Raw genomic sequence first — 25,658 nt, 5'->3', positions numbered from 1 at the left:
TCATGTCTCTAAAGTGTTTTGAGCTCTTTGCTGAAAGACCTTGAATAATTTCCATGTATTATTTTGATTATGACTAGAACTATATAAGGTAATCTGCTCTGCTATTGACAATGATTCCTTTCATTGTAAATTTTAAACAGACCAGTACATTTTAAAGTGTTAATGAAATACCGTTAAGCTATCCTTCTTCTAAAATATTCGTGTCTTCATGTTAACCTTAAGAAGGGCACATGATAAACATCGTTCAAGTACCAACTCTTCACCAAGCTACATATTTTATATTCAATTCAGTCTTCACAATACACTTATTAGTGAAGGACTGCTTGGCTCAGAAGTGAGTCACATTCCCACTTGAAAAGAGGATAATGAAGAACAGTAATCAAATTATTTCCTCAAGTTTGTGCATCGAAGTGTGTGGTAGAGCCAGGTCTTCTGTCTCCAGAGTTTTTTACTACTATCCAGGATGGCCCTTGCACCATGGCATTTAAAAGACTTTCTAAGGGCGCCTGGGTGGCTCCGTCGTTAAGTGTCTGCCTTCTGCTCAGGTCATGATCCCAGGGTTCTGGGATCGAGCCACTGGGCTCCCTGCTCCACGGGAAGCCTACCTCTCCCTCTCCCACTCCCTCTGCTTTTGTTTCCTCTCATGCTGTGTCTCTCTCTGTCAAATAAATAAGTAAAAATCTTAAAAAAAAACGCCTTTCGAAGATTTGCTTCAGTAGTTGTATTAGAAAAAAGCTACTACAATAATTTATTTTCGGAAAGTTTTAACTAGGGTAACTCCATGAAAATGGATCTTCATATCCAAACGGACTTTCTTTGACCAATTTCTAGCCTAGGGTTTTGTCTGTTAGCTACACAGATAGAATTGAGTGAATGAACAAAACACGACTGCCTGTGCCTGTTTGTCTAATGGCCATTCTATGTACAGCACCACGGGAGGCTTTGCTGCACCTCTTCACAGCTATTATGATCTCCACTTTATTTCAAGTGATTTTTCAAAGCTTTGTCAATGTTTTATTTTTAATCGAACTATTGTTGACACATGTGACATTAGTTTCGGGTGTACAACCTTGTGCTTCAACAAGTCTGTACGTTATGCTAGGCTCAGCGCAAGTGGGGATCCCATTGGTCACTATTTTAGTGATCCCAACACTAATTTAGTACCATTGACTATATTCCCTGTGCTGTACTTTTCCCTGTCACTTACTCATTCCATAACGGGAAGCCTATAAACTCCCACTTGCCTTCACCCATTTTGCCCATCCTCCTACTTCCTTCCCCTCTGGCAGCCATCACTTTGTTCTGTGTATGTAAGGGTCTGTTTCTGCTTTTTGTTTGATTTTTAGATTCCACAGGTAGTTGAAATCCCATGATATTTCTCTTTCTTTGTCTGACTTATTTCACCTAGCATAATACCCTCTAGGTCCATCCATGTGGTTGCAAATGGTAAGATCTCATCCTTTTTTATGGCTGAGCGATATTTCTGTGTGTGTAAAGAACGTCATCTTTATCCCTTGTCCATCGAGGGACACTTACATTGCTTCCATATCTTGGCTACTGTAAATGAGGCTGAGTAAACATGGAGATGCTTACTTCTTTTTGAGTTCGTGTTTTCATTTTCTTCGGGTTAATACCCAGTAGTGGAATTACTGGATCATCTGTTATTTCTAACTTTTTGAGGAACCTTCATACTGTTGTCCGTGGTGGCTGTACCAATTTACATGTCCACCAGCAGTGCATGAGGATTCCTTCTTCTCCACATCCTTGCCATCACATACTATTTTTCAACTTTTTTGTTTCTAGTCATTCTGACAGGTGTAAGGTGATATCTCCTTGTGGTTTTCATTTGTGCTTCCCTGATGATAGTGATATTGAGTATAGTTTCACGTATCTGTTTGATATATATGTATGTATATATGTATTTAGGATTTACTTACTTGAGAGAGGGAGAAAAAGAATGGGCTGGGGTAGAGGGGCTGTGAGAGAGGGAGAAACAGACTTACCTCTTAGCAGGGAGCCCGATGCAGGACTCAATCCCAGGACCCTGGGATGGTGATCTGAGCCCAAGGCAGATGCTTAACTGACTGAGCCACCCAGGTGCCCCCATTTATATGTGTTCTTTGGAAACATGTCTTTTCAGGTCCTCTGTCCATTTTTAATTGGATTATTACTATTTTTGGTGTTGAGGTGTATAAGTTCTATACTTATTTTGGATATTAACCCCTTATGCTCTCCATTTCATAGAGGAGTAAATAAGATACATAATAATGTGACAAGTAATGAAAGGATACTTCACTAATAAGGAGTTGGGAGGCCAGAACGGGCAGCACTCAGTTCTAGCACTGCTTGTCAGTTGCAGACCCAACAGGATGAAACTTACCTTGCATATTGATACTAGTTTACTAGCCCACCAGGGGGAAGAAAGGTTTTTCTTTTCTCTGCCTCTCCTGAAACAGCCCAGCTAGTGAAGAGATTATTATAGATCAGCCAGGAAAAAGCCACTGTGCTCTGAACTCCTAGTTTTACAACAATGGATTTTTTGTTCATAACAGCCTCCCCAGATCACCATGTTTCTTTATAAAAGAGTGTTCCTCACCTTTGTTCTCTAGACTTGCCTATGGTTTTGTCATTGCTTGCTTGTCCCAAATTACTTTTCTCTGCTATTCCTGAATAACCCTCCCCTTTTTCTTCCCTAGTAAAATAACCAGGAGTTTTATTTTACTTAAGGTTAACAGTGATAATAACACTTCCACTACCCTGAATATCACAAATAAGTTTTGGGTTTGTCTGTTAGGTTCAATCATTGGTAATAGGTAACTCTAGTGTCTACGTAGATAGCGGATACTAAAGCAGATATCTATGCTGAGAAGTCCTAGGAGCCTATACCTGAGTTCATTGTGAAAGACTGCCATGTTTTATCACTGTTTTCTGCCCTTGGTCTGAAATAGAGGAGTGGTGGTACGCTTGGCATTTGGGGCAAAACATGCCCTAGAGACAAGGTTTCTATTGTATTGATCGGACTGTTTGACACTTTGAATTCTATACTGAATATTCAGCATTTTTGTTTTGTTTAGATGCCTGAGTTAAAAACAACAAAAACAAAACAACACTTAAGTCCTGTGAATTACTTGCATAAATTTAAAATACAGTTTGAGTATCCTTTCATACCATTAGAACTTTATTCATTGATAGAGTGAATCAGCGTGATGTTCTGAAGAATGTCTCTGATATTTCAGGTCCCTTGAAATATATTATGAGAGATGGTAAGAGAGTTAGTATAGCTGTGGGAGAATTCTATGAATGTTTTCTCTTTTGTCCCAGACCAGTGGGATTGTTCATGCTCTTTCCATCAGGTATACAAAAGAGCACATTTACCCCATCAATGGCTACCTACATTTACCTGAGACATGTTGGATCACAGAGAGGAGATCAACTGTGGGTAAGGTGGCTTTCTTTAGTTGAGGGCAGTCCCTGAAAAAAAGGCTAAGTGAAATGTCATCAGCTGCCAAAACTCCAGCTTCTGGAAATGTCTCAGTCCTGAAGGGGATAGCTCAGCAGCACACCAAAACATGCATTAATAACAGGAAGCAGAATTTCCAAAGACAAAGATTCTACCTAATTTCACTAGCAAGCGGTATTATCTCTATTAGTCTCTTTTTCTGCCATCTTTAACACTCAACAGTTCATCACTCACAAATATCAAAAAACTGTTGACCTATCATGAGACAAGAGACACCATAAATTATTAATTAACTTGTGTGTTATTTTCAATGAACTTTCGGTGTATGTCTAGAACCTTGCAGATTCTCAGGCATTTTGATTTTTGCCCATCAGAAAATACCTATTACCGAATAGAGTATTTTGATAAAGGGACCTCATTAAGAGCTGAAGAATTTTATTTAAAGTTTGAATGGATTCTCTAGTATTACTGTGCTTAATAAAGAGTATTATAAAATTGAAGACTCAAGGCATATCTCTGATTTCATAATTTGCCACAGTTATACAACCAGTAATGGCAAAACAAAAAGTCTTGTAAAGCAATAATTACTTTTTTCAGTGATGATGGCTACCCAAATTTAAATAACTGTTTAGAACAGTGAGTTGTGGCTTCTTACCCAAATAATAAGCCAAGTTTCTCCAGCAAAAGCACTGCTATACCGCTTGGGTGTATGAACTTGAAAACTCTGACAAAATTACGTATTCCAATAGGTTTCTTAAACTTTGTGGCTGTAAGGACATGCTGTTTGTACAGCTAGCTTAACATACTTATTTGCATGTTCTATTACAAGCTACTATTTTCAGAGATTTCTCATCCTAAAAAAGATTTCCATGATGAAACTTGGTGTATTACATGATATATCACATTTTTTCCTGGAATTTGGAATTTTTCCAAAACTCTGTGTGTGTGTGTGTGTGTGTGTGTCTGCATGCACGCGCATGTGCATGTTCAATTAGTCTGGCTACTTTATTTGTAGGCGCCAAAAACAATCTTAGTGGTTAAAAATATATATATATATATATATAAACAAAGTCATCAAGGAAAAAGTAACTTTCCATACTTAAAATATCTCAAATCAAACTTTTCTCTTGGTTTTCTAATTAACACTTTTATTACTATCTTAGACTTTAATGCTATGTTAATGATTATAGTAATGAAAAAGCTATAGATGCTGGCTAATTTTTCATAAAGTTTATTTTATTGTTAAATTGCTATGAATGCAAGAATAAATCATTTTATTTCTTGAAACTAATGTAAATAACATCGACCATTTACAGAAGCAAGATCTCATGTTATATCAATGCATAGCAGTTTTTATTTTTTGAATTCTATAATCTGTCCAGTAAAAGCATTAAGATAAATTTAGAATTCTTGCATTAAAAAGCACTATTCTTGATTTCTTCACTTTGTTTCTCCTCATAAGCTTCATTTTATTTTACCATCCATGTTTCATAAACTGTTCACTATGTTAATATTCTGTATTTTCAGTCCTCATATAATATTTAATTTATAATATAGTTATGCATTTATATTAAAACAGTGAATGACTGTTGAGTACATACCTATACATTTATTGCTTAAGACACTTAAAGATTTATTTGAGAGAGAGAGAGAGAGAAGGAGCATGGGCAGGGGGAGGAGCAGAGGGAGAAGGAGAGAAATTACAGAAGCGGACTCCATGCTGAGTGCAGAGCCTAACTCAGGGCTCAATCCCAGGACCCTGAGATCATGACCTGAGCTGAAACCAAGAGTAGGCCACTTAACTGACTGAGCCATCCAGGTGGCTCCACTCAAGACACTATTTTTTAAAAATTTTATTTAAATTCAATTAATTAACATATATTATTAGTTTCTGAGGTAGAATTTAGTTATTCATCAATTGCATCTAACACCCAGTGCTAATTACATCATGTGTCCTTAATGCCCATCACCCAGTTACTCCATTTCCCCCGCCGACCTCCCCTCCAGCAACCCTCAATTTGTTTCCTAGAGTTAAAGAGTCTCTTATGGTTTGTCTGTCTCTCTGATTTTGTCTTATTTTATTTTTCCCTCCCTTCCCCTATGATCCTCTGTGTTGTTTTTTAAATTTTCCATATCAGTGAGATCATATGACCATTGTCTTTCTCTGACTGACTTATTCATTTAGCATAATACCCTCTAGTTTCATCCACATCATTGCAAATGGTTAAGATTTCATCTTTTTTGATGGCAAATATTCCATTATATAGATACATCTTTATCCGTTCATCTGTGGATAGACATTTGGTCTCTTTCCGTAGTTTGGCTATTGTGGACACTGGTGCTATAAACATGTCCCTTTGGATTACTACATTTGTTATCTTTAGGGTGAAAATCTAGTAGTGTGATTGCTGGGTTATAGGGTCAAGACATTTTTTTTTTTTTAAGATTTTATTTATTTATTTGACAGATCACAAGCATACAGAGAGGCAGGAAGAAGGAGAGGGGGAAACAGGCTCCCTGTTGAGCAGAGAGCCCAATGTGGGGCTCGATCCCAGAACCCTGAGATCATGACCTGAGCTGAAGGCAGAGGCTTAACCCACTGAGCCACGCAGGGGCCCTGGGTCAAGACACCTTTAAAAGTGGAATTTATTCAACTGGGAAATGAACTTAAGTGCTGCAGATGTTAAAAAATTAACAATTATTTGAAGGTGCCTGGGTGGCTCAGTTGGTTAAGTGACTGCCTTTGACTCCGGTCATGACCCGGGTGTCCTGACATCAAGTTCTGCATCAGGCTCCCTGCTCAGCAGGAGTCGGCTTCTTCCTCTGCCTCTCCCCTATCTTGTGCTCTCTTCCTCTCAAATAAATAAATAAAATCTTAAAAAAAACCACATTTATTTCAAAGAGAGAGCACAAGGAGGAGTGGTATGGGAGGGGAGAGGGAGAAGCAGGCCTCCCACTGAGGAGAAGGCAGAACCTTAACTGACTAAGCCACCCGGGCACCCCACCTCATTTTAAAAATTTTTAATAAATTTGATTCTTATAGTGTTCATTATTCTGTATTTCAATCAGCTGCATATGGTCGATAATCTTCTATAATATTTTTCTGCTTTTTTTGGTAACCACTCTTATTTAAGTATTCATAAAATTTATATATTCCCAGAAGGAATTCCTATTTAATTATGTTCCCTGTCTACCTTGACACCCAGCACTAATTTTCCAATTAGTGCCTATAACAAATATTAGTATGCATACATACCGAATAGTGTTAAGATTTTTCGAGCTTGTTTTTAATTCTGTTAAACCTTGACTGTAGTTGGGAATGAGGTACTGCACATATTCCATGTTTCCTTTTGGCTGTCAAAAGTTATTAAACAGTAAGTGGATACCTTTTACCTTTTGATTTTGTAAATTAAGATATATTGTTCATTAAGTTTGAGGTGACTTAATAGTACGTTACAAACTTATGTTTTACCTTATTACAAGTAAATTCTTCTTCAACAGCTAGAGATTGCCTTTGAGTCAACAGTGGGACGTGGATATTCTGAAGGAAGGGTTTCAAATACCAGCTTTGTTGATTCAGCACTTCATCCCAGAAGGGCACCGGAAAGAAAAATGTCTTTAGTTTGCTCCAGAGGACCAAGGTTTCTGTGGATATCTATTCAATCAATGATAATGCTTTATGTCTTTCTGTGTTAGGTTAAAAGAGAAATACCTAAGAAACAAATAGGGGAAGGTGGAGGGTTTAATGTTACCAGAAAATGCACCGTGTGCATATTTCAGATGAGATGAAAAAAGTAGATTCTTTTGGAAAAGTGAACATCAAATGCTCCCTTAAAAAGTTCAATTTAATTTCAAAAGAAAACCCTACAACTTCCTGATTCAGACTTCTCATCTGTGTAGTGGGAGCATTTGATTTGGCTGGTGTAGCTGTTCTCCGTGGGAAGAAGACCAGCTATGAAACAGGATATGTTAATATTATAAAGACTTTATTTACACATAAAATTACTCCTCAGGAAATGAAGTGAGTGGAACATATAAAATTATGTTGGGAAATTTCTACTGTGGTTGGTGGTAGTCTCTTAGCAGGGAGAAAAAGGCAGTATTTGTAGAGTGAATAGTAAGGAATCCTTTTTCACCATAAAGAGGGTTGACTGTATATATAGAAGCCCCCCATGTGTATTTTGTGTATACATATAAAAAATAAATACTTGCACACACCCCATTAAGATTTCAGAGAAATCTTCATCAAAGTATGCCTTCCACTTAATTTTATGTAAGATTGAAAATGTGAGTAAAGCAGCCCATTTATGTCCTGCATTGAAGAATGGTTCATTATTTCTCAACCTTAAGCTCAATAGTTTGTGGTATATTTAATCTCATCCTAAAGAAAACTAGAAAAGGAGCCAGGGAACGTAGTTGGGTAACCTTAGAACGTCACTTAATCTCTCTTACAGCTCTGCCTACCTCACAGGGTAGCTTCACAGATGAAATGTAGAAAGAAAAGTGCTTTGGAATAATACAGCAACATGTAAAGGCAAGATAGTATTGCTTTTGTTATTGTTCTATGAAAGTGAACCATTAGAAATTTGATGCCAGATGTGGGCATACAGTCAGCCATATAACATTGCTTTTTGAAAGCCTTGTTCTGGATAATACAGCTTTTGTTTTTCACTGGTGTTCTCCACTAGTCCATGTTCAACAGGATATACTGAGCTCAGTAACATAGAGCTTTTAATGCTATAAAAATAAATTCAGACTATAGGCCTGTTTAAAGACTATGTTGGTAACTTGTGCAGACTTTTTTTGAACGCAACTCCTTGGAACATATAAGTCATTCATCAACTCTCATGTATTCGGTGTAAAAAAAAAATTGCTGTACCCCCTCTGTGCCCACTTCCAGAAGGTAGCCTGCAGATCCCTGTGCCACTGAAGTATAAGCTTGTTATGGGCAGTGGTGGTTTGTTTGGTTCATTTCCATGTATCCAGTAACTATAATAATGTTGGTGACATGTGTTGGATAAGTGAAGGGTCAGTCTTACTTGTGTACATTTTAGATGTAAGCTCATGTGTTACACCCATTCATTCATTTAAAAAACAGCATTTAAGTGTTTTTATGTGTCCACTCTGATGACTCTGAAGTTTTTTGTCTTGGTTTTATTTATTTACTTATTTTTTTGTTTAAAGTAGACTACACCCAGCGTGGAGCCCAGCATGGGACTTGAACTCATGACTCTGAGATCAAGAGTCAGATCCTGAATTGACTGAGCCACTCAGGTACCCCTGATGGTTTATAATAAAAAAATGGGAAATGGGCAAAGTGGTAATTACAGACCTATTTTGCAATAGTCTCTATAGGATCATAGAAATGAAATTACTGAATTCTCTTTCAGGAGGTCAGAAGAGGCGTGAGGACAAACTGAACCTTAGATAATGAATAAGAGGTTTTGTTGAGAACAATAACTAAGTATTAATTGAGGTCATAAGAATGTTGAGTTACAATTCTCCCTGGATCTCCTGCATTTCTGTATGACATATTAGCAAGGCACTGATTAACTTTCTTTGGAAATATTTTTTCAAGGTGTTTGTCTAGCAAACAACCTTGGGAAATAGAGCAAAGGGCAGGCTTGCTTACTGCCCATTATGAAATACTGAGGTTCCCAAGCTCCTGTCATGCTTAGGGAACCAGTGCAAGGAAATGTCGACATTCTGATGCTCTGACTACTGCTATTAATGCAAATAATAAAGACTTTGTCTCAGATTCAAGAGTTGTCTATCTTCTGCTGGCACCTGTAAACTGTGGTAGGGTTGCTTATGAGCTAGAAAGTAGGGTACAATCTTAGTCCTTCCCAGGTTGTGACACTTTGTTAATGAGGATAAATGTAGAAGAAAACATGATTTCTTGAATGAGGACTTTGCTGATGGATGAAAGGGATTGAGGGAAGTCAGTGGAAACTGGTAACAAACATGATCAGATTTTCTAGTCAATTGAGCAAAATATGGTCTTCCATTTTATTGTATGTTAATGATGAGAAATTAAGAAGATGGTGGCTGTCTAGTTTCCAGGAAGTAGGTTCAAGGGCTTGAGTGGTACCTTGGTTATGTTAACTTTCCTAGGGGCAGGGGAATGTCCTTGGCCACCTGGCAGTCAGTCTCAGGTCCATCCATTGTAACAACTAGTAGTAAGATGAACACTTTGTGGTCTGAAGCTTCTCTTCCCTCTTTTCATCAAGAGTTGCTAGGAGTATCGAAGGAATAAATTCGGCCAGCATTAGGAAAAGAAACCAGGTGAATCATAAGAACTTTGATTAGTTCAGTTGGGAGTTGATAGGGTGGGGTAAGTAATGCTTGTGATGGAGGAACAGCATTAATGGACCATCGTATAGCTTGGCCTGTTCTGCACAAGTTCTCCGAGTCTGTAGGTGCTGCCTGCTATCTAGAAACTTTGGCCCTCTTGGGGACACTTGGCTAGGGTAGATAAGCTCCTATGAGGAGCCATAGATGAGTCAGCCATTGACTAGTATGGGGGACCCTACTGACCCAGATTGTGTTAATAGTGCTGAAAGGCAACCTGTTGGAGAGTGAGAAGGGAGCCAAAGAATTCTAGATGAATTTTATAGTCAGTCTTGTCACTTTGCAGAAGTCCCTTAGCCAGTATTTTGTGACTGTATGAGGACTTACTTGAGAGATGTTATTTTGATGATGGATCATATGCAAATCAAGCATTTGTCAGCCAGAGGGAACAAACTCTATTATAATCTTGCTGGACACCAACACAGTTATGGATGCTGAGTTCAGGGGTTCCCCACATTAAAAATCAATGGTGTTCGTAATGATGATTTTGATGTATAATGTAGGACTTTGTGTGTTTTCCAAACATTGCGAGTTCATTTAATTGAGCTGGTAAGGAGCTACTGTGCTACCCAAAATTGAAAGTAAATGTGCCTTACTGATTTAGAGCTCATCTCTCCCTCTGTACCCCCAGATTATTCCCAACATTCCTCCTTCATCTGCTTTCAGGAAGAACGGTAATTAGAAATCGCCCATCTGAGTATGCTGGAGAACTTTGGGGAGAGGAAGGATTCAAATGTTTATGGCTGTCATATAAAGGATCAGAGTCACCATCCTGCTCAGTCCCATGAGAGTGGGGAGTCCCGTTTCAACTGATGGGGTTTGGGCAGTGTCCACAGTGGAGAAAAAGAACCAGAGTAACCTTTTGAATGATGCTGTTGAAGCCAATACAGTGTACTGTTGTTGATTCCATATGTGAACATTTGGTGAAAATTGATGTGTGATGTGATTATCATTTTCAGTCCCATATGTGCCAGAGGGGATCATCTCAGTTAGGAAGAGCTGCATGTCTCTATGACTGGTGATGGTGCAAATTGGAACTTCTGATGAAGTCAGGTGCCTCCATCTGGAGGTGGTGGATTTTTAGGATTTTAGACTCCTCACTGCCCTGGCATAGCTACCAGATACCTTTTGAATATCAGGTATTACCTTGCTATTGGGCTCTTGTTGAAACTGGACACCTGAGTGATGGAGGCCTTGTGACTCCCTGGCCTATTTCCATTTAGGGAGATTAGCTTGGACTCAATGACTAACAAGGTAAGACAATCTCAGCAGGCCTCACTAATCAAATCGAGATGGCATATTCAAGCAAGTCGTCAGGCTGTCCCCTGCACAGTCTCAGCTTTACACGAAAAAGTGGGAGTTGCCCACTTCTGCCCACCCCACTACCTGAAGCAGACACAGTTCCATGGTTACCCTTCTATTCACAGTGCTTTTCCTGATGCCTTGGCTTGGTTTGGGGTGATGTCGTGGCTAAGCCGAGACCTAATGATGTCCACAGGGCTACAGCAATTGTAAAACCCCTGCTGTAGCTGCAAATAACTAAAAATGGTTGTGGTCACTCCACCCATTCAGGAGAACTGAAGGCTATTACCATTTTTCTGGCTTACTTTGGGGTTGTGATCAATGCGCTATCTAATTTGTCTGCCATTTGGACATCCATGGACTGACAATCAAAGATACATGTTTGGGTGCTATGAATTGTGCTGATTGAATCACCTGAGGCCCATATTCTGCTGAGGCCCCAGAATGAAGCTGCTGATGGAGTCTCCATCACTGGAGTGCCGTCTTTGCTATCTGGATCCATCCTAGTGGTGAGCATGGCAACATGCCCACCATCAAAAGAGAGGCATCAAGTAAACAGCTCTTAGTTTCTGGTGCAGAGGCCTCTCCTGCATAGGATTTATTCAGCTGATTGGGTCTAGGACGCCTCAGAGGAGGGTGAGGGCAACACTGCCAGTTGCCTTCTACTTCTTGTCGTTCTGTTGAGAGTAAATGATTAAATGTCTTATGAGATCAGTTGAACAAATTTGGCCCCAGCCTTTGTTTGAAATTGGAGGAGCCAACACAGTAGCCTCCTAATTGTGAAAATTTGCCATAAATCAAGACGGTGTAAAAATGAAGCATGGGTAGGATTCGGAAAAAATTCTCCAGGTGTGTCTTGAGTTTCTATATGTCTATAAGCAGAGTTACAAGTGCCTTGGTTCCAAACAATCTTTTCAAGAATTTTTGTGTTGGGAACAGCTTTAAATGGTAAGAGTGTCTACTTCTGAAGCAAAGGCTAAGGGTGATCGAAATCTTAGAAGATGGAGATGCTGTCTTCCTCTAAAGCAACATGTAGGCATGCTCATAGTCAAGTATAATAAACATGATGTTAATCTCTAGAGCCATGGAGATATGCTTACCACCCATTACCAGAGGTTCGAGTTCACTAGGCTTGGGATTCCTTTCCCGTAATGCAACGCATTGCTCATGCAAGTGTTACCTTGTCTTCTTTGCTTCTCCCTGTGGGAATTGGGGCTTGGGGACCCAGCACAAACCCTGATCCTCTAGCTACTGCTATTGCTGTAATAAGCTTTGTTTCTCTCACCCAGGAGTCTTGTGCCTTCCACCTGTATCCTTGGCAGGCTCACTAACTAGCTTTCAGGTGGGCTAAAATTTCAGACCCTTTCCCATTCTTCAGTTAGTAATTATAAAGATACACCTCTAATCTAAATGGTCTAAGAGAACATTTTTGTTCACATAAAATATAATTGCTTCTTATTGACACAGAATTCTTAAGCAGTGTTCAGAGAGATAGGTTCTTTAATTTTTTGTTTTGTTTTGTTTTTGTCAGCTTCAAGTTTGCCATACTCGTTGGCATCAGGCTGACTGAAGGGGAGGGCACTTGGGGGGATGTGCATGGGATGTTTTCATGGGCCATGCCTAAAAGTAGTCTATATCTTTCACCTTTACATTCCATTGACTGGAATTTGTTCAGAAGTAACTCTGACATGGGAGGAATGCAGGCCAGTCCTTTGTCCAGGAAGAAGACAAATGGGTTTGCTGAAAAGTCTTTCCCATAGACAGAAGGTATTTCCTACCAATAGAAACATCATGTGTACAGACATTAAAGTGTGGAAGACATGTCTTTGGCATGGCTAAAATCAGAGGATGCCTGAAGGGGAGTGTGGTAGAAGATGAGAGGCTTGTCGTGAATCATTTCACCTTAGTCTCTGAAGGTGACTGCTGGATGCTGAAAGACTTTAATGCTGGAAAAACAAGACTACTTAGGGAGGAGGCTATAACAACAGACTGAGGGGAAAAAAATGATATTAATGAAGCCAGTGAAAGAAGAGGTTCACTAATATAATCAACAGGTAATTATCGAGCATGGTCTAAGCATTAGGCATTGTGTTCCATGCTGGGAATATGCCAAACTCAAACCAGTAGTAAATGGACCACTTAGGTATCAGTAGCTTGTGGTGGAGAAATATCTGAGGAGAGGCATGATGTGGGGAAAGTCACGAGATCGGTTTTGAATTACTGACTTCTCTGGGCTTGTATAGCATTTAGCTGAATTTTTTCAGTAGACCCTTAGAGAAATCCATACAGATACAGTAATGCCTCAAAAAAGACCAGAGATCACCAAGGAGAACTTGTTAACTCTTTGAGTTTACTGAACACATTTTAACTTTTTTTCTGATTTCTCAGAGACACTGGTAGAGGGAATACAATACTCATGCCTAGAAATAAAAGAACAGCATGATATTCATGAAGAAATCTAAAATAATATCAACTGAGCACGTGCACCGCTTTTGTTACCAGTGAGAGAGCATATACGTGGTGGGGTGGGATGAAGGTCTCGGTCCTTGGATTCCCCATGGGAAGATTTACGAGGGGATCCGTGCTGGAATAAAGACCACCAGAAGGAACGTAGCAAGCACAAAGCAGTTTATTAAAGCAGAGGCAGACTCTCAAGGTGGGAGAGCGGTCAGTTCCATGAGGTGGAGGCAGCCCCTAGGCTGTTTATGGATTGGATATTATTGGGTCTCTCTGGTCTGGGAGGAGCAGTAAAGTGCTTTGGGGTGTTCTCTGACAGAGGCTGCTTCCAGTCACATGGGGAATTCTTCCCACATGTTAGGAGGGGGAATTTTGGATCCTACAAGGTTTGTACTACACACCGTCATGCCAGACTTTCTCCAGCCTGCAGGGCTGTACCCACAATGCAGATGCAGTATAATGAGTATAGAAGTTTCCCTGGGGCAAAGATGGAAGAGGAGAGGGCATGTTCCGCAACCTCTTTGTCTGTCCGCCTCAAGGGCTCAGAAACCACAAGGTTGATCCGGATGTGGTGCTCCCCGGCTTTTAATGTGTAGCTTCTTTGTTACCATCCCTGCCTCTAGTTCATGTCCCTATCATTCCCCTTCGGGGACCTGGGACTCTGCCTTGTGGTGTTCCCTCCAGTGCTCATATCTAGCTTCTACCTAACACTTTGACTGAAATGGCTGTATTGGGTAAGGGTTCAGATTTTTTTTTCTTCCAGATTGTTCCTTCTGCTAGCTAGCTACAACAATGTTACAGAAGAGGGCTTTGAGTTCTTTTATTGCATTCAGCATATTGTTATACCCTAGAAAACACTGTGTTCCTTGTGGTGGTTAAATAAAGATTTATTTAATAAATCTTTATTATTTGGTTTAATAAAGATGTCCTCTGCAGCCATGTTTGCTCCAAGCTAATTGCTGTTGAAAGTGCAGTTTCGGGAAACAATCCGTGTTGATGAAAAATCACGGTTTAAGATTGGCCAGTGTTTTTCGTTACTGCAGTCCTAGGGCTAGAGGTGACAGCAAAGAAGAGTGAACTTACTTACTCCACCTTCCCCTGCCATCTCTCCTGCAGTGCCTGCTTGTAGTTATGAACACTGTAAATGAGACATGATTTCTTGCTTGCCATGCCAAGCTGAGCTTAAAGCTGAGGAGCCCCCATAACCCCATGCTTCCTCTCTCAACTCTACACCCTTCCAGCTGCATGGTTTCCAACCTGCTCAGAAGGTGTAGAAATGGGAATTCTTTCTTTGTGGTTAATTTTTGCTTATTGGATTGCCCAATTTCATGGAAATGTGGAGCATTTGTAGCAGGGATCATCTGGGTACGTCTCTTGAGTGAGATAGTGCAGAATGTCAGTAAGACAACATATTGGCCATGAGCCCTAAAGTGCCAGGGAGCATTTTTCGGTGTCATAGAAACATACTGGGTTCTGCCTCCAAACCAGCCATTTCACCAGTGTATGTCAATGATTGCCATAAGGAAAGAGTGGGAAAATACACATTGGTTAGTCCACACTCATGATTCCTGTTGAAAGGCAAAATGAAAGCCACTGGGAAGTACAGGTCTTGCTGATTATGTCAGCGATCCCTTGAAGAAATCGATGGTAGTTAACCTCACTTAACATGGCTTGGAGAGACCAGGAGATGATTCCAATATTAACGGCAATATGATGTTTAGAAAGTTTATATTTTTCCTGTTTTAAACTAATGTCTTTCTAAATATGACATGTCCATAGTACTTGGCTTAAGGCCAGAGTTTCCAGAGTCCAGACCCTCTTTCCATTCCAGATTTGACCAAAAGGTAGAACAGAGCATCGCACGGGCTTAGAGTTAGATGTTCCCAGTGGAATATTGAGGGTTTAGGTCCCAGTGGAGCGGCTCTGTCCTTCTGCAAGCTGTGTTCTGGTGCTGGTTGTGCCTTGTGACAAAGGAAATAAACAGCAGACCCATTTCTCCTGCCTCAGCATTCTGGGCACAGGACAGAAAACCAGGGCTGCATTCCTCATGGAGTGTGGCATCTTTATGACTGTGCTCAGTAGAAGTCTGTTAATACAACAGACTTATATTTTAATTTCATTTCTGTTTTTAAGATTTATTTATTTTCGAGAAAGAGAGCAAGTGAGCATGAGTGGGAGGGGCAGAGGGAGAGAGATTCCCAAGCATATTCTGTGCTAAGCACGGAGCCAGACACAGGGCTTGATCTCCTGACCCTGAGATCATGACCTGAACTGAAACCAAGCCATAACACTTAACTGACTGAGCCAACAAGGCACCCCAAAAGATATAATTTTTGTTTGTTTGTTTGTTTTTTGTTTTTTTGTTTTGTTGTTGTTTATTTACAGCATAACAGTGTTCATTGTTTTGGCATCACACCCAGTGCTCCATGCAGTACATGCCCTCCCTATTACCCACCACCTGGTTCCTCAACCTCCCACCCCCCCACCCCTTCAAAGCCCTCTGGTTGTTTTTCAGAGTCCATAGTCTCTCATGGTTCATCTCCCCTTCCAGTTTCCCTCAACTCCCTTCTCCTCTCCATCTCCCCATGTCCTCCATATTATTTGTTATGCTCCACAAATAAGTGAGACCATATGATACTTGACTCTGTCTGCTTGACTTATTTCGCTCAGCATAATCTCTTCCAGTCCCGTCCATGTTGCTACAAAAGTTGGGTATTCATCCTTTCTGATGGAGGCATAATACTGCATTGTGTATATGGACCACATCTTCCTTATCCATTCATCCGTTGAAGGGCATCTTGGTTCTTTCCACAGTTTGGCGACCATAGCCATTGCTGCAATAAACATTGGGGTACAGATGGCCCTTCTTTTCACTACATCTGTACAAAAGATATAATTTTTAAATTCTAAAAATGGTAAATTTATCATCACGTGTGTTATTTAACAGTTTGCTCTTTAGATCCTGAGTATGTTACGTTTCCACAGTTATATTTTAAAAATTAATCTTTCCAGTTGTGATCATAATTAGACTGAATATCATTGAGCTAGAAGAAAAAAATGACTTCATGTTGCCAATAATATAAACTTGATATTTGGGTTGTAGCATAGTGTCAGTTTCTTGCTATTTTACATTTCTGGAGTGAGAATTTTACTTAACAAAGTGTAATTGTTTGACTTTTCAAAAAAGCAAATTTTATGTTTTCACGGTTAACCTGTTTTTCTTGCCTTGTATTTTGCATTTCAGGAAACATCCCAGTTATCTGGACTCCCTGAGTATGTTAAAATAGTGGAAGTTGGACCTAGGGATGGACTGCAGAATGAAAAGGTAGTTTGATATTAGTTTTAGACATGTTATTTCAAATGCTAAGTTAAAATATTAAGATTCTAAACACATGCGTTTCATAGATTATGTTTGTTTTGAATTGCTATTAAATGTATGCATATTAAATACAATTTGCTTTTGTTAGGAAGTTATTTTCTGTTTATGCTTCCATAGACCTTATACAAAGTACTTACAAAATAATTTTTAATCCTCTTATAGGTTATAGTTCCTACAGATATAAAAATTGAATTTATCAACCAACTTTCCCAAACTGGCTTGTCTGTAATAGAAGTGACCAGCTTTGTGTCCTCCAGATGGGTACCACAGGTATGTAAATCCGTAATTCCTTAACTGAATCTTTAATTCAACTTTTCCAAGATTTAGCAAATACTGTGATATAAATTGTGATACTAACCTGCTATAATGACTTATTTACTCTGTTTTTACTCAATATTAGTTCATGCACTGAGACATGATTAAAGAAAAACCCCTATCATGAAACATCTTCTAAAAAAGTATTTGGAACTCTATCTTAAGCCTATCTGACTATATCTTACAGTAAATTAATGGTTAGACAAGGCACTTAAATAGCAATTTAGGAGCTTGCCATCCACTTACTATGTTACTGACCTCGTGAATAGTCTGAACATTTTCAGGCACTTCAGTTTTTTTTGCCTGTTAGAATGGAGTATTGATGATGGCCTGATGATACTCTCCCCATATAATCTCATATTAATCAGAAATGTAGATGTGCACTCTTTCCTTTTTGTTTTGTGTTGTGTTGGAGAGAGAGCAGGGGAGAGGCTGAGGGAGAGAGAATTATAAGCAGGTTCCATGCTGAGCATGGGGCCAACCCAGGACTTGATCTCAGGACCCTGAGCCAAAATCAAGAGTTGTTTGCTTAGTCAACTGAGATACCCAGGCACCCCTACACTTTGCTTTTTTTTATTTAATATTTGCTAGAGAAATCTGTCTATCACAGATAAGGCAAAGGGAATTGTCTAGAATCTACCCCCCGCCCTTTTTTAAAGGTCTATGTATTTAGAGAGAGGGGCAGAGGCAGAGGGAAAGAGATTCCCAAGCTGACTCCACTCTGAATGTGGAGCCAGACACAGGGCTTGATTTCAAGAACATGAGATCATGACCTGAGCCGAAACCAAGAGTCAGATGCTTAACCCCCTGCACCATTCAGGCTCCCCTGGAATCTTAAAAGAGGATAGAGCCTTACCCAGAGTTGACAGGCATGTGGCAGCAATCATGACTTCTGAGACCTGGCTCTGGTCTTTGAAACGTGATTAGTTTCCATCACTATCTAATACATGTTCTCATTCCTTAGATCCTTCTATCTTTCCCTAGCATTTACGTTCACTGACTCCTATCTCATCCCATTCCCTTGGTTCTATTATTCTCCATAATTCTCATTCATTTACTTTCCCAATTTCTCCTTTTCTGTCATCATTTCATTATAAGTTTAAGGTTCCCCTAACATTCTGCCTTCTGCAGATTCAGGCAGAGAAAATTCTGCCTGAATTTTCTCTAACTGTGCTCTCTCTCTCTTTCTCTCTCTCTCTTTTTTTTTTTTTTTAAAGATTTTTTATTTGACAGAGAGAGAGATCACAAGTGGGCAGAGAGGCAGGCACAGAGTAGGGGAAGCAGACTCCCCACCAAGCAGAGAGCCCGACACGGGGCTCAATCCCAGGACCCCGAGATCATGACCTGAGCCAAAGGCAGAGACTTAACCTATTGAGCCACCCAGGTGCCCCTAACTATGCTCTCTTCTTTGCTTATCCTTCCGACATCAACAGTCACCTTAAAAGGGTGACAGATCTGTACTTCTGGTCCTGCTTTCTCCGATAAGCTTCAGCTAGATGTGTCACCAGTACGTCAGGCTCAGCTGGGTCAAAATCAAGCTCCTTTCTGACTACCCGGCTTTATGTCAGTAGCTCATCCGTTCTCTTTGGAGTCCTGGACTTCAGTACTCAAAGGTCTCTCTTACCTATCTAGTCAGTTACTGACACAACAATTATTTTTCCTCAGTGTAGCTTACCTATATCTCTTCTCTTCAGTCCCCTTGGTAACATTAGTAATCCACACCCTTATTAGCCAATTATTGTGGTAGTCACTTAAATGATATTCATAAGCATTATTTTGCTTTTCCTTTTATATTTTGCCTATTGCTTCTAAAATCTCCCTGAAATAACAACCTTCTAAGTTCTTTATTTTTTTTTTTAAAGATTTTATTTATTGAGAGAGCACAAGAGAGAGTGGGCTAGTGGGAGGAGGGGCAGAGGGAGAGGGATAAGCAGACTCCCTGCTGAACACAGAGCCCGACGTGGGTCTCGATCTCAGGACGTTGAGATCATGAACTGATCCAAAGCCAGACACTTAGCCGACTGAGCCACCCCGGCGCCCCCTCAGAGATTGCCTTTTCCCTATTAAAAAAGTCTGGGAACTAGTCTGTTATTCTAGGTTCTCTATACCTTAGCCTCTTTTTTCGTTTCCAGCCTTAACTTTACTTCCCTACTTCATTTTCCTGAGGATTCTGCCAAACGGAATTGCTGCTTGTTCCCTGATTGCAAGTCCTGCCTCTGTATCTCTATAGCACCTTATCTATACTTGCTTGTGCATCTCTCAATCTCTGCATTGCTCTGCAGTTGCAGTAGGATGATGTAATAAGGCTTAAAACAGTGAAGCCTTTTAATTGCAAGACCTGGGAAGCACCAGAAGCCACACTAGAATTGCCAGTAATACATCACTTTTCACAGAGGCAGTTTTTCAAATATCAGGGTTACTTATACTTTTCCTGAAACAAAAATCTAACTTTTCTTTATCCCAGTTGTTACTGTTTATAATCGTATATTTTTTGGTAATTTTTTTTAAAGATTTTATTTATTTGACGGAGAGAGATCACAAGTAGGCAGAGAGGCAGGCGGCGGGGGGGGGGGGGGGGGACGGGAAGCAGGCTCCCCGCCAAGCAGAGAGCCCAATGCGGGGCTCGATCATGACCTGAGCTAAAGGCAGAGGCTTAACCTGCCACTCAGGAGCCCTTTTGGTAAATATTTTTAAAAAATACCTGCTTCCTAGACTGTAAGAGTTATGGAGGTAGCGACCAAGTCTGTCTTGTTCATTATTGCACCCCCTTGCTTAGTGCCTAGTAAGTAGGTGCTTAGTAAGTAATTGTGAAATGAATAACAAAGCCATCAGTCTGAAACAATAATAATGCATACTTTAAACTTTTTGGTATGGGCAGCTGACTCTTACTTTTGTTCATGTATTTGATCCTGTGTAATGGAGGCCACAAATGTTTTCCTTAGGAAGGCACAGATATCTTTATGAGACTAGATGTATTTCCTTGACGTTGCCATTTTGCAAAATGGCTAGCCATTGTTATTTTACGAGCTGTCATTAATTTTAAGGGAATGCGAGACTCTTTTATCATGTTTAAGTCTTCTGTTTGATTCAGTTAGTGCTTATTTCACAAATTTGATTATTGTTGGAGAGAAACTGGAAACTTGAGGGTAATGAAGAAAGAAGGAAAGGTCTTGGTCATATTAATTGATGACCAATCACACTTGTATTTCAGATAATATATTTTACTAGGTTCTTTTCAAGATATTATTTCCCAATGGTTTTATAAAGCTGCCAACAAAATATTATTCTTTGCTAAAAGAATGCCCTTTGTCCTAGTCTATTATTACACAGCACTGGAAAATCTTTGATAGATTATTCCTGAAACTAATCTAGGACACATCCGGTGACATACAGAAAGATGAGGCCAGAGCCCTTCCTGGAGAGCCATACTTCTTGTTTAGCTATTTAAAAGATCAAATGGTCAAATCAAAAGGGAAGGCAGTCCCTCCGTATGCAGTAATAGGAAAATGCTTTCTGGTCTCACAATAAGTAGATAGGTGATGGGTCCGTAAAATAAGATGATTTATTCTGGGCTTGGTCTGGAGGTGAACTCAGGACTTAACCTATTGAGATTTCATGAACACTTCCTAGTCTCAAAGTATTATTGAATAAATTATGGACTTCCTCTTGTAACTCCTGGGGCCAGCTGTGGTGAGGCAAAAGTACCTCTGGTACTATGTTACTGTCTACATTCTGCCCCGAGCTTGAGTCAGTGACTTAACCTCTTTGAACCTAGGAAATCCCAGCAGTGCTGCCTAGAGCACGGGAGTGCTGAGGGCAGTAAGGGCCATGAGTGGCTCCCTGCATGTGGATGCCCAGAGTCCCAGAGCACCTGGCTCCTGACCCGCACTCAGCAGTGTTATTGGAGGGAATGCCTCACTAGCCGATGGACTGACTCACTGGACTCCACACAAGTTAACTTCCTTCTTTGTGGTCAGACACCTTTATCTTAAAGATTAAAGTGTGTTTAGTTTAAATATTGGATCAGGAAGGCCTAATCGGAACAATTGAAGATACTTGTCCTTCAAATACTAAAGAGATGTTACATTTCACTTCTAATTCTCATGCGGATACATGCATTCCAAACCAAAAATCAATCAGTCAGTCAATCAATCAGTCACAAATCCCGGGGCATCTGTGTGGCTCAGTCAGTTACACATCTGCCTTCCGCACAGGTCATGAGCCCAGGGTCCAGGGATAGAACCCCTATGTCAGGCTCCTTGCTAAGCAGGGAGCCTGCTCCCACCCACCCCCGGCTTGTGTACATATTCACTCTCTCTCTCTAGCAAATGACTGAATAAAATCTTGGGGAAAAAAATAAATCACAAATCTGTTAAAAAAAAAAAAAGAGGGGGGAGAAGCACTGTGCTTAAACCAAAGATATGATCAGATTGATTCTTCCAAAGTTATGCCAGTCAATTACTACATAACATATCAAGGACTTTTCAAAGGGCAATATTGAGAATATTGCATTTTTACACTTTGATTTTTTCCATAGTCGTGTTTGGGTTTTAGATTTCAGTGAGCTTGCCTGAGCAGAGCAGTTTTTATTGTTGTGGGTGGAGGTCATCTCGTTACATAATTCTGCTGATTTTGTTGTCTTTATGCTAACAAAAAAAGGCATTCAATTAGCAGAACTAATTCATAATGTCATTTTTTTTGAAATTTTATATCCTAATCACTTACTGTTGAAGAAAATGTCATGACATCAGACTCCTTTAACTTAATATCTGAGATGGGACAGGACAATTTTAGTCCAACATCTTACGTGTAATGGTCTGAAGTAATTATTACATCTTCTAAAGACAAGTGTCTAAATCGGTCGTCCATTAATTCTCTACATTTTTATCTATTTCTTTCCCCTAAACATAGGTCATGGGAATAGTCCTCTAGTTTATGTTTAGATTGCTGCTTGTTCACTTATTCTTTTTTTAGCATTTTAAAGCATTTTTACAGTTGCCTCCCACTGTTTTGTTTGGCAGCAGCTTTCCAAGGCAGCTAGAAGAAAAGTTCCACAGTAGCAGGGTGCCATATAAAACAGGATCCCACACCTATAATCTAAATGGCCAGAGATGATAAAATACCTGCCATTAAAACAAACAAACAACAAAAAAAAAACAACCCCAAAACAAAACATGTTCTTTATAACTTATCAGGAAAAAAGTTTTCCTAAGAGTGACATATAACATAAGAGCATTTGAAATGAATCCAGATAGCCCCTTAGTTTCTATGGAATGAACAATAATAGCAGAAAGAAAACACGTTTATAAAAATAGGCTTACTGCAATTTTGGAATGTGGCTCTTGGAAATAAGCTATTTAAATCCTTATAAATACAGTAATTTCCAAAAGTGAATAAATCTTTTTACATTCATAGTATTTAGCAATTTGGTTTTAACTATTTTCATTCACATGAGTGATTAAAGTGAGTATCATTTACTGAAAATAAGACTACAGGGGAGCCTGGGTGGCTCAGTGGGTTAAGTGTCTGCCTTTGGCTCAGGTCATGATCCCAGGGTCCTGGAATCAAGCCCCAAGTTGGGCTCCCTGCTTGGAGGGGAGTCTCTGCTTCCCTCTCTCTCCCTCCGCCCCTCCCCCTGCTCACGATCTCTCTCTTGCTGACTCTCTCTCTCAAATAAATAAAATCTTTAAAAAAAATAAGTAAAAGAAAACTACATTAAATGTATACAACAGTCTATGCTTATATAGGTCATATGCAAAATCTCAGCAAATGCTCCCTCTTAAATTAATTTTGAACTATTGAAAAGGTTCGTGATATAGAAATAGATTTTCTCCATAAAATTAGAAATACACTTAAAAACCATAACAATTACTGATGAATCAGTTGAACAATTAAAAATACTGCCGAAGTACAACGTGAGCAAAAGTAAACTTTTCCCTGCCCTTCTCTCAGTGTGTGACAGAATTCTTTTTTTTTTTAATATTTTATTTATTTGACAGAGAGAAATCACAACTAGGCAGAGAGGCAGGCAGAGAGAGAGGAGGAAGCAGGCTCTCCGCAGAGCAGAGAGCCCGATGTGGGACTCAATCCCAGGACCCTGGGATCATGACCTGAGCCTAAGGCAGAAGCTTTAACCCACTGAGCCACCCAGGTGCCCCCAGAATTTTTTATTAGTAATGAAAACAGTTCCTGGATTGAAGTTTCAAATACAGATTTACATTGATGAGATGTGGGAGGCAGTAGCTTCTGCTTCTGAGGGTCTCCCTGTTTCTCTTTCTGGCTCTGTTCTTGCTGAAAGGATGTGTGTGTGGAGAAGCAGCAAGGAAGAGGGTAATTTAGCATAGCTGTTGAGTGTGTGAGTGTGTGCAGGTGTGTGCGTGAGAGAGAGCGAGTGAGCATGTGCACACACACAGAGCCCCCACATTATTTTGCTTATGAGGCACAGTTAACTGACAGGGTAATTATCATCTGGGAAGTGTTCCAGTGCAAGTCAGTCTCATTCATTGTACCCCAGATGAGCTGGCCTCTGCCATCTCCCCAAAGGGGATGCAGGAGAGATTTACCAAGACCACAGTTACCATTTCATGACTACAGGGAGTCCTTTTACCCAGCTCCTTCTGGGGGAGGAGCTGAAGGAGGAGCGGAATTTAACCCTGATTGTCTTCGAGGGAGGTTGCCTTAGCGTGCTTGATTCTCTGTTTAGGACACTCTTTCTGCTGCGCACGAAGACTGACTTTCACTTCATTGCCATCCTACTGCATAGCTTTGGGCCTTCCACATGCCATCTCTGTAACAGAGATGTGTCGGTATAATTACCTCAGTCAGCATTAGGTACCTGACCGTCTGGATCACCAGACTAGTCATTGGTGAGCTCTCCATTTCGTTTTTCTTATCTCCTCAGTTGGCAGTCCGGGTGCACACACCAGCGCTGCCTCCTTACAAACAGGCTTATATTATAAACGTTTGTTTGTTTTTGAGAGAGAGAGTGCACACACATGGCGGAGAGGGGGCTGCAGAGGGAGAGAGAATCCTAAGCAGCCTGCATGCATAGCCCAGAGCCTCTCACAGGGCTTGATCCCACGACCCTGGGACCCCAACCTTAGCTGAAATCAAGAGTCTCACACCTAACCTACTGGGCCACCCAAGTGCCCCCAAAGAAGTTTAAGGGTCTTTTAAAAAGATTTTTTTTTAAATTTTTAAGCAATAGTTTCTAGCCTTTTTTTTTTCCTCCAACTTATTTGAGCACATTGAATAGGCCTTTTTTTCCCTTCCAACTTATTTGAGCACATTGAATTTCTAACATGTCAAAAAATAATTGCTCAATATTTGCTCAATATTTGATCTCAGAGAAGAAATAGACAAAATTCTTTAGTAAATGAGCTCTGATAGTTATTCAAAGTAGATGGGGATAAAATTGTGCTATGAAAGCTTTATCCATATAGATAAATTACATTAGCTCCTCAAGAAAATAAAAAACAAGCATATGATATTTTCTACTTCATTTCCCCCCCCCCCCCCAGCATTTCATGGCATAAAGCACAGCCTCTTCAGATTGCTTCAGTCCGTCCAGTGTTGTTCCACTGACTGTGTAACATGTGGCAAGTATTCTATATGTGTGTGCCCATGTGTATTCACATATATGCCATTGCCATATGTCCCTGAAAGCTAGTAAAATGAATGCTGGTCCTTTTTGATTATCTGCATGACAAATAATCCCCAAATTTTAGTCTCCTGAGACAGTAACAGCCATTGTCTTTGCTTGTGGTTTCTATCAAGAATTTTGATGTGGCCCAGTTGGGCACCTCTGGCTAGAGGTTTTCCGCAGATGGTGGTCAGAGCTACAACAGCAGGGACTGGGAGGCTGGGGCAGCTGGGAGCTGGCTGGAAACCTCTTTCTCCATGTGTTCTTAGAACCGCTTTCCGTGGTCTCTCTGTATAGGCTAGTTTGGATATCCTGACATTATGGCAGCTAAGACATCTAAAATGGTGGCTTAGTGTTGCAAAAGTGACTGCTCCAAGAGACAGGTAAAAACGGTGTACTTTTTATAACCAAGTCTTACAAATTTTATAGTGTTACTTTTCCATCATCTATTAGCTGAGGCAACTACAAAGCCATCCAGTTTCAAAGGGAGGGGGTAGATGTCACCTTCTGTTTGAAAGTGTCCTTCTAGAAGAGTACAGGGTATGGGAAATACCCCTGGAGCTGTTTTTTATAATCTGTGACACTTATGTTTTTAAAAAGGATATAGTAATCTGGTGCCACATTTTTTCTTACTAATAATTAAAGAATAAATATAGTTGATAGAAAAGCAGGATCTGCATTCCGAAATCCCTAAATTCCAAAAACATAAATATTTTAGCACTGTCAGGGCTGTTAATATTTACCTCACTCCT

General features: G+C 40.0%; 1 protein-coding gene across 1 annotated transcript in view; it reads left to right on the top strand.

Moving 5' to 3' along the window:
* HMGCLL1 (3-hydroxymethyl-3-methylglutaryl-CoA lyase like 1) overlaps nucleotides 1–25,658 on the top strand; it is a 202,949-nt gene that overhangs the window by 31,835 nt on the left and 145,456 nt on the right. Inside the window, exons 2-3 of the mRNA XM_046005638.1 lie at nucleotides 16,815–16,895; nucleotides 17,112–17,219. Of these exons, the coding sequence (XP_045861594.1) occupies nucleotides 16,815–16,895; nucleotides 17,112–17,219 (189 nt within the window). The remainder of the gene's footprint in view (nucleotides 1–16,814; nucleotides 16,896–17,111; nucleotides 17,220–25,658) is intronic.

Source organism: Meles meles, chromosome 5, assembly GCF_922984935.1.
Source record: "Meles meles chromosome 5, mMelMel3.1 paternal haplotype, whole genome shotgun sequence".
Lineage (NCBI taxonomy): Eukaryota > Metazoa > Chordata > Mammalia > Carnivora > Mustelidae > Meles > Meles meles.
The sequence above is the reverse complement of the archived record's forward strand: the minus strand, read 5'-3'. Positions and strand labels throughout refer to the sequence as shown.